The 15,471-nt window shown below is 39.6% G+C and overlaps 1 protein-coding gene across 2 annotated transcripts; it reads left to right on the top strand.

Moving 5' to 3' along the window:
* The first annotated feature begins 177 nt into the window (after nt 1-177).
* cdnf (cerebral dopamine neurotrophic factor) lies at nt 178-11,343 on the top strand. Of its 2 annotated transcripts, XM_048554381.2 has the most exons (5): nt 208-323; nt 1,076-2,581; nt 7,609-7,736; nt 8,515-8,656; nt 11,041-11,343. In XM_048554381.2, the coding sequence occupies exons 2-5, from the start codon at nt 2,542-2,544 to the stop codon at nt 11,223-11,225; spliced, it is 495 nt and encodes a 164-aa protein (XP_048410338.1). In that variant the 5' UTR covers nt 208-323; nt 1,076-2,541; the 3' UTR covers nt 11,226-11,343. The 2 variants fall into 2 exon arrangements, with proteins under 2 accessions (XP_048410337.1, XP_048410338.1); XM_048554380.2 differs by lacking the exon at nt 1,076-2,581 and having other exon boundaries at nt 178-323.
* The last annotated feature ends 4,128 nt before the right edge of the window (nt 11,344-15,471 follow it).

The raw sequence follows: 15,471 nt of genomic DNA on the forward strand, positions 1-15,471 counted from the left end.
TTCCAGAGCGGGGCGGTGAATAATGAGAGAAGCTTTTTTATTGGTTCGCCTCCCTCCAATGGAAGTGAACTGTGTAATATAGGAGGTGAAGCAGAGGTGGGCGGGCTGGAGGGTATGCTGGTTTTGCACCAATTGGAGTGAGGGATAGATGCGTACGACGGTGAGCGGTGAGAGACGGGCATCGATTGGTGCAGTGCCCGCCAATGGGCGGAGGGTCATGGCGGTTGCCGTCCGGAGGCGGTTTGCGTTCCCCGACATGAAACCGCTTCTCCTTCTGCTCGTCGCCGCCGGCGCTGAGGCCTTGGAGCCGCGGGAATGTGAAGGTGAGCGGCGGCAATCGCCTCGTCTCCCGGCTCGTCGCAGACGCCATACCCCCGGAAAAACAAATGGGGAGGGAAGGGCAAAGCTGGGGTGAGAGGGGCGATGGGGGTGGCGGGTGGGTTTTGTTGGAGAGGTATATGTGGCTGTGGAAGAGGGATCGAGATTGTTGTGAGAGGATAAAAGGCAAATCACTGGTTGCTGGATCATCTGAAACAGAAATCAGGCAGTGACTGTTGAGAGAAAAATAAGTTAATGTTTCAGGTCAATGATTTTTAATTTCAAACTTTCCTTTTGCCCCCTTCGCCCCGCACTCTCAAGTTGAAGACATTTTTAAAATTCATTCATGGGATGTGGGCATTGCTGGTTATTGACCATGTCAATCTAAAAGTAGCTTACCACCAACTTCTCAAATGTGAATGAATGGTTTGTGGGCCATGTCAGAAGGTAATTATGAATCAACTCTGCTACAGGTTATGCTAAGGGCCTGACTGTAGGCAAGAGATTCAGATGGATTTTTGTGACAATCTTGTGGTTTTATGTTCGCTATTACTGATGCTAATGTTTTGTTCCAAACTTATCAGAGTAACTGAATTTGAGCTCCTGATGCAGTAATCTTGTAATTCTGATTTTGTAATTGGGGATCCAGTAATACTATCTCGAGAATACTCTACCCCACCTGTCTCAGTTCCCTTTTTATCCTAGTGTGAATAAAATGTCACCAACCTAAAAGTAAACATTGTTTCTTTCTCTGCAGATGATGCCAGACCAGCTGAGGATCAACAAATCAACTTGTTTCTGATAATGGACAACAATTTTTAAAAAACATTTTTTCTTTACTATTTCCATTACCTTTGACTTGCATCATTGACACTTTTTGTCATTTAATCTCCTTTCTCTTCCCTTTTCTTTTGCTCTTTTCCCCCATCTTCCCATGTTTCAATTTCAGAAAATGTAACATTTCTTAGGTCTTCTGACTCATCAACCTGAAATGTCAACTGTTTGTCTTTCTTCTCATGCTGCCTGACATGCTGAGTGTTTTCATTGCCTTCTGTTTTACTTCTTGGTTTCCAACATCTACAGTATTGTTTTTTGAGTTAATTTTTTCTCTCTCTCTTCATCCCTTCCTCCTCAACCAAAGGTTGTAAAGGTTCTCATAGGACTGCAGAAGAGATTTGAGAATGGTTTCAGGGCTGAGGGAATGCAGCTACGTGGATAAGTTGGAGAAACTGGATTACACTCTTTTTATTATAAAATAAAATTGAGCATTAATAAAGGGGTCTAGACAGAGCAGGTGTGGAAACCTGATTGATTTGTAGAGGGTTGAAGCCAGATTTCACTAATTTAAGATTATTCGCAAAAGCATCAACACGTACACACGAAACAACATTTTTAACCTAGTGGATACTTGCGAAATATCCTTCTTCCGTGGTGGGGAGAAATTCAAACGTGGCCATAAAAGACACTTTTTGATAAGCCCCTGAAAGAGAGAAAAATTACAGGGGTTTCTGAAAAAGGCTGTGGGGTTAGACTGACTAAATTGTACTTATGGGGAGCCAGTAGTACACGATGGGCCGAATGGCCTCTTTTTACCTGTAATCGCTCTTACCTTGAACAGTTTTTGTTAAATCCAAGGTGGAAATGGAATTGTACCTTTAAGTTTTCTGTACTGATGAGAAAAAATGTCAAGAATTGATGCATAATTTTTAGAGAATTATAAATTGTCAACTGTTCGTATAATGTTGTTGATACCAGTTATTGACTTCAGCAGCCATTACATAACAGTATAAGGGAAAATCAGTTGGTTTCTGGAAAATCAAGCTTTAGTCACGTTAATGATTTTGGGATGCAAGTTTTCACTAATTATAAAATGTAATGTTGCTTATACAACTTTTCAGATATCTTAACGGTAGTGAAATGTTCATTGTATGTCTACCAGAAGTCATTTAACAGCACTAATAGATTGTTGTCCTCCCAAATGAGGGAATGTAATGAAAGATGCAACTTTATATGTTTATCAAAAAAAAAGCAATCCATCTTGCTGGTGGTTGAAATGATTTGAAGCAACAAAAAAAGTAGTAATAAATTATTCCAATCAGTATTAACCCTATGTGGTATGAACTAATTTGTTGCTGTACCATGCAAGTAACTGTTCTAAACTTGTTTGACTTTATGTAAGCATGTTTAGCACACAGGCAATGAAATTCATGAAGAAAGACTGGCATGCAGCAAGTGGTGCATTGTAACTTTTTTTTTGTAACTGGTGAGTGTGTACATCTGAAATCTTGTTTCTTTTTAAAAACCAGCAAGTAAATCCTTACTCTAAACTCTATTCTGTTTGGAACTTTTTGCAGTCCTAATTACTAATCCGTGAATTCAGTTGCCTCTTTATACAACAGCTTTTTGTGCAATCCAGATCTGTGCTTTTGTGGCTTCATACTACAATTCCTGCTTGCTTTGGTTTCTCTTTCTGGTCATTGTATTCATTAGTCCTGTTATGCTCATTGTCAATAGTCAGCATTTTACCAGTGGAAGTAGTCAACCTCACCAACCTTAGCGTGTACCCTTGCTCAATAGTAGGAGAAATTTGAGGTCAAATATTGAATGTCTTATGTTCAAAAAGGCATAATTCCATCCTAATTGCTTTGTTCACAGTTGTATTTAAAGTACATATTTTGCTTTGTGTTGTAATAGTTTTTAAAATTTTGTAGTTGGCAAAATAAGGCTGATGTGTATTGGTGATTGAAATGATACCATTTGAGCCTCCATCCTGGTTGGATAGTGATGGATTTAGGTGTTGTAAAGTTCCTGTAACCCTTCCTCACAATGTATTGGTTGGTCATGCGCAGACGATTGCCCTTTGATACCTTTTTCCATTTCTGAACCAAGTCTTTAGTGATGTTGCCTGATTTAGTTTTGCTATAACAGATGGGTGTGTGCTCATACCCATTTCCCATCAGAAAACAACTTGAAACTGTGTTACCTATTGTTGTCAGTAGAGAGCAGTTTTCAGACGATAAAAATTGAAATCCAGGTTGTGAACTAAAATGGCAGTACTCCAGTTTAGTCTTCATGTTTATAAAGTTGTCCCTGAAATACCATTTTTTTTTATGACTGTTTGTTTGTTTTTGCAAGAATGATTACATGTGTCTAGGATAAGAACAGGATTTTGACATTCAGTCCCTTGAGCGTGTTCAACAAATAAGATCGTGGCTGATCTGTGGCCTAACTCCATATCCCTTGTACTTGATAAAAGATTATCTATCTCAGATCTAAAACTAACAACTGAGCATCAACTGCCATTTGTGCAAGAGTTCCAAAGTTCTGCCACCCGTTGTGTGACTGTTACGTTATTAGCTCAGACATCAACGTGAAGGGAAATGTATTCTGTTTAACTAGTATCGCTGTTAAATTAATTTAACAAAAAAAAAATTAGGAATTCACAATACTGTCACAGCCACCGTCACTATTTAGTCTTCACTTAAGCAGATCATTTTATTACTTTTTTATCCCTATTCTGTTATCCAAATTAATTTTAAATGTTGACCTAATTTTACCTGAACTATAACCCTGGAACTGATTCCACAGCCTCTTAATTCTAAAGACATTCTCTTAGTTCTGGTTTCCATATCTCTTGTATTTGATCTTGTATTGAAGGCTCCTCGTTCTAGAACATCCCCTGCGGGCCAGCTTATTTCTACCAGTCTCACTTTTCATGTGTTTAAATACTTTGAGCGTATCACTCTCCAATTTAAGTACTTAAAGCAATCTAATCACTTGCAAATGTATACTTATACATCACACTGCAATTTCACAGCATCAAAGAAACTTCCATTCAGTGTATAAGCACTGTTGTTTTTAATCTCAGCATAATCTCATTTCATGAAAATATGCTTCTTAGCTCATTCCCCAATCGTATAAACCTTGAACTTCCTTTGTTCGTTGGTGGAATAGCACTGATGTAAATGTGAATAGATTGTCAGACAGGCTTTGAGGGCTTAAACTTTTCAGGGAACAAAGATATTTTCTCCTCTTTCAAAAATGCATCAAACAGGTTTTTGAGGCACTGACTTATCTTCAGTAAGTTAATGGATGCTGAGCGCTCAGGGAATTGAAAACATTTAAACAGTGCCCTATTCAAAATCAGCAATGAAACAGAACCATGGTGGTGACTTTATTAAGAAGCGTTATTTCAAAACTGGATAATGAGTAATCTTGAGGATGTATGATGAGAAATAGCAAAGGCTCAGAAAGAAAAACTTCTTCCTGAACAATCTTTTTAACATTTCTGAAGAGGTGATATCTCAAAAGGATTATTGAAAATGCTGCAAATGTTGTACCCTTGACTTCACCACACAAGAGAATGTGAAGATTAGGTTGCTGAACTACAAGATGTAGGATAATAAAATGAGAGGCTGGATGAACACAGCAGGCCCAGCAGCATCTCAGGAGCACAAAAGCTGACGTTTCTGGCCTAGACCCTTCATCTGACCCTTCCTAACCCTTGATTTCCTTACTGGTTAAAAATCTGTCTGCCTCAGCCTTCTGAGGTAAAGAATTCCACAAATTTACTCCCTTCTAAGAGAGGAAACTGCTCTTCATCTCTGTCTTAAATGGTGACCCCTTACTCAGATTATGCTCTCTCACTTGATCTCTGTAACGGGGACCTATCTATATCTACCCAGTGAGGCCCTTAAGAATCTAATGCTTCAATAAGGTCACCTCTCATTCTTCTAAATTCAATGTGTATAGGCCCAACCTACTTAACCTGTCCTCAAGAAAATACTTCCATGCCCAGGATAAATGTAGTGAATCTTCTGGATTGCCAGTACATTGTTCCTTAGACAAAGAGACTAAAACTGTTCAGTATTCTGAGTGTGGCCTGGCTAGTGCCTTATGTAGTTCTGACAAGACTCTTCTAATATTCCATTCACTTTGAAATAAAGGTCAACAATTCTGTCTGCCTTCCCCATTACCTGGTGCACTTGGATCGCAGCTTTTTGTGGTTTATATCTAAGGATTCCCACATCCTTCTTGAATGGCCTGTTCCTCACCGTAGGGATTCTCTTACTTTAAGAAAGCGTTGCACAGGCCGTTCCAAACCAAGTTGATTCCAACCTGTTAATTAAAAATTGTACAAAATGAAACTTGAGCTTCGGTAACACACATTTGCTTGTTGACAGGAAAACCAATAATATAAATAGCTGACTTTTAACCTATATGTTTTATGTTGTAAGATTTGTAACAGGACGTACAATTGTAATTGAGTAATGTTACTTGAAGACCAACTGGAAGTTTGTAATATAGAACATAGAACATAGAACAGTACAGCACAGAACAGGCCCTTCAGCCCACAATGTTGTGCCGACCATTGATCCTCATGTATGCACCCTCAAATTTCTGTGACCATATGCATGTCCAGCAGTCTCTTAAATGACCCCAATGACCTTGCTTCCACAACTGCTGCTGGCAACGCATTCCATGCTCTCACAACTCTGTGTAAAGAACCCGCCTCTGACATCCCCTCTATACTTTCCTCCAACCAGCTTAAAACTATGACCCCTCGTGCTAGCCATTTCTGCCCTGGGAAATAGTCTCTGGCTATCAACTCTATCTATGCCTCTCATTATCTTGTATACCTCAATTAGGTCCCTTCTCCTCCTCCTTTTCTCCAATGAAAAGAGACCGAGCTCAGTCAACCTCTCTTCATAAGATAAGCCCTCCAGTCCAGGCAGCATCCTGGTAAACCTCCTCTGAACCCTCTCCAAAGCATCCACATCTTTCCTATAATAGGGCGACCAGAACTGGACGCAGTATTCCAAGTCCGGTCTAACCAAAGTTTTGTAGAGCTGCAAAAAGATCTCACGACTCTTAAACTCAATCCCCCTGTTAATGAAAGCCAAAACACCATATGCTTTCTTAACAACCCTGTCCACTTGGGTGGCCATTTTAAGGGATCTATGTATCTGCAAACCAAGATCCCTCTGTTCCTCCACACTGCCAAGAATCCTATCCTTAATCCTGTACTCAGCTTTCAAATTCAACCTTCCAAAATGCATCACCTCGCATTTATCCAGGTTGAACTCCATCTGCCACCTCTCAGCCCATCTCTGCATCCTGTCAATGTCCCGCTGCAGCCTACAACAGCCCTCTATACTGTCAACGACACCTCTGACCTTTGTGTCGTCTGCAAACTTGCTGACCCATCCTTCAATCCCCTCATCCAAGTCATTAATAAAAATTACAAACAGTAGAAGCCCAAGGACAGAGCCCTGTGGAACACCACTCACCACTGACTTCCAGGCAGAATATTTTCCTTCTGCTACCACTCGCTGTCTTCTGTTGGCCAGCCAATTCTGTATCCAGACAGCTACGTTCCCCTGTATCCCATTCCTCCTGACCTTCTGAATGAGCCTACCATGGGGAACCTTATCAAATGCCTTACTGAAGTCCATATACACCACATCCACAGCTCGACCCTCATCAACTTTTCTAGTCACATCCTCAAAGAACTCGATAAGGTTTGTGAGGCATGACCTGCCCCTCACAAAGCCGTGTTGACTGTATTTGATCAAGCCGTGCTCTTCCAGGTGGTCATAAATCCTATCCCTCAGAATCCTTTCTAACACCTTGCAGACGACAGACGTGAGACTTATTCTACCAATATAAATTGAAATGCACAGAATTTTGAATTCTTTATTTAACTGGGGACTTTTCCCAGCACTTCTTCTAAAAAGACCTTGTTTCTAGCCTTTTATGTCATGTTTTAACAAGTACTTCAATAGGCTGTAGAATTTAATTTGCATGAGAGTGTTGATCACATTGCTGTTCGATGTTGGGTGCTTAGCATGGTATTCCCCTTAATAATGTTTCTTTCTTAAGTAAGCCAAAAGGTAATTATGAAAGGATTAAATGATTGGATTCATGTTTTAAATGTGATTTCCCATCACTATCTTCACCATCTCATTCTTGAGGGCAGACTAATGTCCTTTAGGCAAGGAAACTATCATCCTTCATCAGCTCTCTGATGAAGGGTCTAGGCCCGATATTTAACATTACAGATGAAAAGCATTTATTGGATAATGAAGAAAGGTGTGGTTCATTGAGCACACTGCAACAGCTTTACGTCAGTTATCGCCTTGAAGTAAAGGTCTATGTTGTCGAACGTTTTTTAACAATTATCATTATTTAAATATCTAAAGTAGGTTTCAAAATCTTTCTTTCTTTTTATTGTTTTTCAATTTGATATTTATTTTTGAAAAATTTTTCTTCACTTTCTAAAATTCTCAGTATGCATTGGATTTCTGGAGAGGTTTTACAGCTATTTGAAAGCACAGGATGTGGACTTTACACCTGCAATGGTTGTGAATGAACTGATGCTAATGTGCGAACACACTAAAGGAAAGGAACATCGCTTAGTAAGTATCTTTTGATGTAAGATGCATTTAACTGTGGTTGTTAATTTGACTGCACCCTTTCCTTTATCATTATCATGTAGGCTTATTGGAATGCAAATTGTTGTAATACAAAACCCTCCAAACCTAAAACTGTTTAGTTGAGAAGAGAAATTTGTGGAAAGCCTAATTAGTAACTTCAGAATTTTCAAAAAGGGAGAAAGTGTTCCCATTCAATTGGTAACAAGGGGCACAAATGTGTGCAATTTTAAAATTAAATAAAAGATAAGGTTAAAAAACTTAGAATATGAATGACATTGCAATTGAAACAGTAATTCTTATCATAGGGGGAGTTGGATAACTAAATAAGAAACAGTAAGGTTGGAGAGGAGAGCAGGAGTGTGGGGTTAGTGGTTTAGTTCTAATGTAGATAATTGGTATTATCCTTTTGTGAAATTTGTATGATTACATCATATTTTGTATAGTATGTATTCAAAATTGAACCATCAGTGGATTATGTCATGAAGTAGCAAGTTGAAGTTTTGTCTCATTTGTTTGGTTACATTGTTAAAAGCTAAGAATTGGGACGTATACTGTGAAATGTCTTCTCTGTTTCATTTGAAGACAGACAGTTAGCAACTTGCCCATAAAATAATACAATTTCTTTAATTACTTTTTGCCTTCTGTGAATCGGTAATTTTCTTAGGAGAGAGTTGGTCAGCAGTAGTTGTAATTGTTTGCTAAAAGATTTTCTGGTGTATTTACAGAATATGAGTATGTAGTCTACTTTTTTTGTTTACAGTGTTACTATATCGGAGCAACAAGCGATGCTGCAACTAAAATTGTGAATGAAGTAGCACGACCAATGAGTGCACATGTACCAGTACAGAAAATCTGTGAAAAGCTGAAAGCAAAAGACATGCAGATATGTGAGCTAAAATATGGTATGAATTTTACCTTCTCTGTGAATTGTTCTGGATACAATTTTATTTTGAGCTGTACTTCTTCAACACTTGTGATGGATATATGCATACTTGATATATCTCAGAAATTATACTTGTGGCAAAATGAATTCCTCTTGTTTGAATTGGTTCAAACTTCACATTTATAAAACCAACAAATCACAATGGAACAGCAGAGGATTGTACTAATCAAAAGTAGCTGGGTGGTACATTTCAAATTTTAAGAACTATGAAGTCAACAAAATCAAGTCATTTTGAAATCTCAAATATTTTTCGTTAGCATCTTGAACTGTTACTGGATTGAAGCTAAAAGTAATACCTGATGTTTATGACATCATAAACAGATTATATAAGAGGATATCTACTGGCTTTTGGAACTTAGTTCAGAAATAGAATTATTTCCTCAAGTTTCAGAGTAATACAATTAGTCCTTGCTGCAGGACTTGAGCACATGATATAGGCAGACACTTATCAGGAGCAACCATCTTTCAGATGACATGTTAAACTGAGACTCCTACCTGCTACACAAAACAACGTAAAAGATTGTGACTCTTCCAAGGAGACAGATGACTTTCCCAGTGTCTGTTCCCTGGCCAAAATCTAATGTTTCATCAATTTTTAAAAAAAACAAGAACAGGTGGGAAAAGAAAATAATAAAACTCAACTACACATGGGAATAAAAAGGCCTGAAAAAATCATATTGGATTGCAGGGGATTTTAGATTATTCCCTGAAACTGATGGGTTAATAAATGTATTTGATTCATTTTTCTTCGATCCTGAATCCTCAAACAACAGTAGTGAATCACGTTTTGTAAAATCTAAGCTGTTAAATCACGACAGGAGTAACAGTTGCCCTGTCATCAGAGGACGGTGTGTGATTTGAGCTCTGATGAAAGGCCATTGACCTGAAACATTAACACTCTCTCTACCTGTCCAGATGCCCTTTGACCTGCTAAGGATTTTCACCTTTCCTTTTCTCTTATTTCAGATTTCCAGTGGCAACACTACTTTGCTTTTATTGTAGTTGTATAGAATTAGCTTTGAAGCAAAACCCTGATGTCTGGTTGACTTTTATGTGCAAAGGCACAACTCTGAAGCCATAGAAGAAGAAAACATCCACGAATGATTCTAAAGTTAGTTGAGAGGTTCAGAAACACAGATTGTGAGAATTTGCACCATTCAGTAGGAGTGTGTGTCGGGACATGTATGATGGTGACACCTTGTGATGCTTAATAAGGTCAAGGGATGTGTGGCTAATTTATCATACTGTTTTGAATGTTGGTATTGTCACATGCTTCTTACACATTGGCTTTGCTGAAGATATTGTTGTATGCTAGACCACATAGGACTCTGATGGAGGAGACTTGGGTATCCACCTGTGCTCACTACAACATGTCACACATAGCTTGGAATGTGAAATTATTGTCCTCCCACATCCTGCTGCAACAATAAATCTTTTAGTTGAACTGAGTGGCATCGCGAAACACGTGGTTAGTGAATTATAGATGCTAAATGCTGAAATAATAAAAACAAAATTCAAAATGTTATCAACTGCTAACTTTTCATTGATTTTTCTTACTCCTCCAGAGAGTGGCTCATTTTTATAGATACCTTTAAACAATCTGCTTTAGACATTATAACACCTCTAAAGATTAAAACTTTGGACTACACAAGTGAGCTGGGTCATGTTTATATAGTGACCTGAGTGAGTCCGAAAGAACCTCAACCGCTTAAGAATATTCTTAAGTGTAGTACACAGCAAGCTCCCGCAAACTGCAAAGTAATAATAGCATGATAAGAAAAGATTTTTGTCAACTGAGGACTAGTATTGTCTGGGACACTGGAGAGGGCAGGAAGTTCCTTGCTGCTCTTCACATTTAGGTCGCAGGATTTCTTATGTTCACCCGAGAGAGCAGATAAAGAATCAAATCGATGATTCACCCAAAAGATTGCACCTCTGCCAATGTTGCACTGCATTTGATTGGCACTGTTGATTTTCATGTCCCAGTCCTTGAGTGGGATCTGAACCCACTCAGGCAAGAGTGTTACCAGCTGATGCCTGCTAACTCGAGTCAGAATTAATGTCATAGGAGAATAGGCTGCTTCATAATTTTTTTGATGCAAAATTTACATTTTTATTTCACACAGAAAATTTTGACCAACATTCTGTTTTCTCATGAACAGAAGAGTGTTTTCACGTGTTACTTGTTGATGTCTCATCAGACAATTCAATGTAGATAGACTCTATTAAACATGAACAGAGAATACAATACACTTTTTAGATTAATAACATGTATTAAACTGCCTCAGGTTTGTTTCATAATAGAGTCTTCAGAATTGTTTTTCTGTGTTCTGTGTCTCATAGAAAAGAAATTGTATTTGAAGAAAGCTGAATTACACAGACTGCGAGTGGCCCAGCTAAAGAAGATCCTTGAAGACTGGGGAGAGAAATGCATCGCGTGTGCAGAAAAAATTGATCTCATTGATTTAATCTTGGAATTAGCCCACAAATATGGATCTGCTGAACTGGATGTAAACTTTGATCTATAAGAATCACCAACCCTTTCTAGAAAAAAGAACTGGTTTGCAACCATAAATTATTGATTATATTTGTGGTAGATGCCATGTGTATAGGATACCATAAAGTGAAATTTGCCACTTCAAATAAGCGTTCTAGCTTCATCTTTATCAACTGTGTACCCGGTGTGGCTACCTCTACATTGGGGAAACCAAGCAGAGGCTTGGGGACCGCTTTGCAGAACACATCCGCTCGGTTTGCAACAAACAACTGCACCTCCCAGTCGCAAACCATTTCCACTCCCCCTCCCATTCTCTAGATGACATGTCCATCGTGGGCCTCCTGCAGTGCCACAATGATGCCACCCGAAGGTTGCAGGAACAGCAACTCATATTCTGCTTGGGAACCCTGCAGCCCAATGGTATCAATGTGGACTTCACCAGTTTCAAAATCTCCCCTTCCCCAACTGCATCCCAAAACCAGCCCAGCTCTTCCCCTCCACCCACTGCATCCCAAAACCAGTCCAACCTGTCTCTGCCTCCCTAACCTGTTCTTCCTCTCACCCATCCCTTCCTCCCACCCCAAGTCGCACCTCTATCTCCTACCTACTAACCTCATCCCACCTCCTTGACCTGTCCGTCTTCCCTGGACTGACCTATCCCCTCCCTACCTCCCCACCTATACTCTCCTCTCCACCTCTCCTTTTCTCTCCATCTTCGGTCCGCCTCCCCCCCTCTCCCTATTTATTCCAGAACCCTCTCCCCATCCCCCTCTCTGATGAAGGGTCTAGGCCCGAAACGTCAGCTTTTGTGCCCCTGAGATGCTGCTTGGCCTGCTGTGTTCATCCAGCCCCACACTTTATTATCTTCGTCTCTATTCTGGTGTTTTTGACATTTGGGCAATTAACTGGCCACAAGAGGGAGCTCCTGTGCAATTTACTGGAGTAGAATGTTTACAAAACAGAAACAGGCCATTTTCACTGTTGTTTCCAGATCACTCATGAATAATCTAGTGATTTTTTTTCCCCTTCCTCATAACGCTGCAGGTACTAATCTAGTTTTCTTGAAACTCAGAACGACATTTGCCTCCAGCATTCCCTTTGTGAATTCAGGATGCTGACCACCCACTATTTTCATTAAAAACAAAAAGGTTTTTGTATCAGTTTTATTTTTAATTGGTGTTCGCTAGTGCTTGAGCTTTCTGCTGATGGTACCAACTTTTCTGTATTCTGTTAAGACCCTATATGAGTGTGAGCAGCTCTGTCAAATCCTATTGCACCCTTCTCTATAGTAAAGATAGTTAGGTTGAAGGTGGCCCAACATGATAAGTTACTGAAATCCTTCATTTCTGAAACAATTCTTATGCATCCTCATCATGGCCTTTCATCATCAACTCCGTACAGCGTGGAAACAGGCCAGTCAGCTCAACAAGTCCACATCGACCCTTTGAAGAGCATCCCAACCAGACTCAACCCATGTAACCCTGCATTTCCCATAACTAACACACCTGATCTACACATCCCTGGACTCAATGGGGCAATTTAGTGTGGCCAATCTACCTTACGTACACATCTTTGGTTTGTGGGAGGAAACCCACACAGATGCAAGGATAACATGCAAGCTGTGCAGAGATGGTCACCCCAAGGGTGGAATCAAATTTTGGTCCCTGGTGCTGTGAATCAGTGTGCTGTCCTTTCAAAAGTGTGGGGTCCAAAATTAGACACCCGATTCCTGTTGAGATTGGACCAGTGTTTATAAAGGTTCAATACAACTTTGATTTTGAATATTATGCTTCTGTTTTGAGGCCAAAGATTCTGTTAGCCTTTTAAAATCATTTTGTCAACCTGCTTACTCCCTTTAATAGTTGGTGAGCACATAGCTCTGCTCCTGCGCCTCGTTTAGAATTGTGCCCTTTAGTTTATGTTGTCTTGCTTTGTTCTTTTGGGAAATTGAAATAATGGTACTTTTATTTTTTTTTGAAACCAATATATTTTACTGTAACCCTCAGGTTCCCTTTTGTTTTCGAGAAAGGTAAAAGTTAAGCAACTGTAGAGTACCTCTGCAGCTGCACCATTCAGACTGGTAGGAGTGAAAGAGGTGATCGTGCTCAAATGAAGAACAGACTTTGGAATGTAGGAACAGGAGGAGACCATTTCACCTTTGAACCCGTGCTGCAATTTACTGAGACTATGGCTCATCTATGACCTAACTCTCTCTTTGTCTCATATCTATGAAGAATTTTGGATCACAAACATCCCTTCATTTCGGCTTTAAAATTTATCTAATTGCAGCCAAATTACCATTTAAACAAGATGCTTTCGAACATCTAGCACCTGTAGATGTAGAATTCTTAATTTCACTCCATGTCCCAAAGCCCTAGACTACCATTGAAATTCTTTGTCTTTGGACTTTCAATTTCTCTTAGTAACTTCATCAAATCACCCCAACCTTTTAATTTTAGGAAATACAATCTGAATCTGTGTAATTTCCTGTTGACTGTTTTGGTAAATCTACACTGCACATATTCCAAGACAAGTATCCTGTTAATGAATTTTTAGAAATACAGTTAGGTTCTGTCCCCCAGGTGTGCTCTAACCAAAACCTTGTCTCGATGAATTGTGTCTTTGAACCTGTTGTATTTTACTACTTGAGAAACAGAGGCCACTGTTTGTTAGCCTTTCTGATCATTTTGAATGTACATGAACCTCCAGTTTGATCGCAGTCTTATTACAAAGAACATTTCATTCTAAATCTTACAGAGTGCAATAGGAAGCCACAAAAATGTATTAATTTGAGCCGGCTCAAAAAAAGTTGGCAGTTGTTACTAGTTGTGTCAAAATCTCACAAGCAAGAGTAAAATATTCTTTTATTATTAATCACATCCGACATCATCACAGAACGATGAGAAATAAAGTTTCACTCAGTAGAAACTCTGATGAAGGGTCTAGGCCCGACAGCTTTTGTGCTCCTGAGATGCTGCTTGGCCTGCTGTGTTCATCCAGCCTCACACTTTATTATCTCGGATTCTCCAGCACCTGCAGTTCCCATTATCACTGATACAATTTTAACCTCTTCACTCAGTAGAAACCTGTTCTTCAAGGGAGTGTGCGTAAGCCTGCATGAATCAGTCTTACAATTTTTCCCTACAACCGGTGTTCGGTGTGGCGTATAGGCTGGGGATAATGTGTGCTGTTCTGAGGATTTTAGTTCGAAAAAAGACCAAATACAATTAGTCGTCACAGAATGTGGCATGTTTCTACGGATGCGTTGCTCCGCTTTGACTGACATTGCCCATAAATGCAGCCCTCACTTCAGTATTACCTTGGAAAATTAGTCTAGATTTGTTTCGCTCTGGTCAAGTTACTGGAATGCAGATTTGCACATGTGACCTTCATACTCTTGAGCAAAGGTGTTTTCAACTGAGCGACACCAGAATTTCCAGCTGATGTGGCATTATTATTAGGCAAAACCCAATGCACAAAGAGAAGAACATTACTAACTTATAATTTACTCATATTCAGATGGCAACATTTCTTATGCCGGATATTTCCCTATTTCAAAGAGTCCAAAGGTTTTAAGCATTAATCTGAGAAGTCATGTTCCTTTTAATACTCAAAAATAATCCAAATCAAAGACAAGACTTTTATTCTTTAAATTGTTACATCTCCGAGCTCAAAGCTGGTTGAGTTATTTAAATATACAATTCTGAGAGTTCATGATAACCAAGTGTGAAGCTGGATGAACACAGCAGGCCAAGCAGCATCTCAGGAGCACAAAAGCTGATGTTTCGGGCCTAGAACCTTCATCTCTCTGATGAAGGGTCTAGGCCTGAAACGTCAGCTTTTGTGCTCCTAAGATGCTGCTTGGCCTGCTGTGTTCATCCAGCCCCACACTTTATTATCTTGGATTCTCCAGCATCTGCAGTTCCCATTATCTCTGAGAGTTCATGTTAGTTTCTGTTTGTCCCACAGCAGGATTGCAGGGTGTGTTGGCAGCCTGTCTCAGATATTTCATCTCTGTCTCCAAGTTGTTGACTGGAATAATGAAAACTACTGAGCCAAGATAATAAAATGTGAGGCTGGATGAACACAGCAGGCTCGCTGATGAAGGGCCTAGGCCTGAAACGTCAGCTTTTGTGCTCCTGAGATGCTGCTTGGCCTGCTGTGTTCATCCAGCTCCACACTTTATTATCTCGGATTCTCCAGCATCTGCAGTTCCCATTATCACAAACTACTGAGCCAGCTTGTTGCAGGAATTGTTATTGAAAAATTACCTCGGT

The sequence above is a fragment of the Stegostoma tigrinum genome, chromosome 25 (genome assembly GCF_030684315.1).
Source record: "Stegostoma tigrinum isolate sSteTig4 chromosome 25, sSteTig4.hap1, whole genome shotgun sequence".
NCBI lineage: Eukaryota > Metazoa > Chordata > Chondrichthyes > Orectolobiformes > Stegostomatidae > Stegostoma > Stegostoma tigrinum.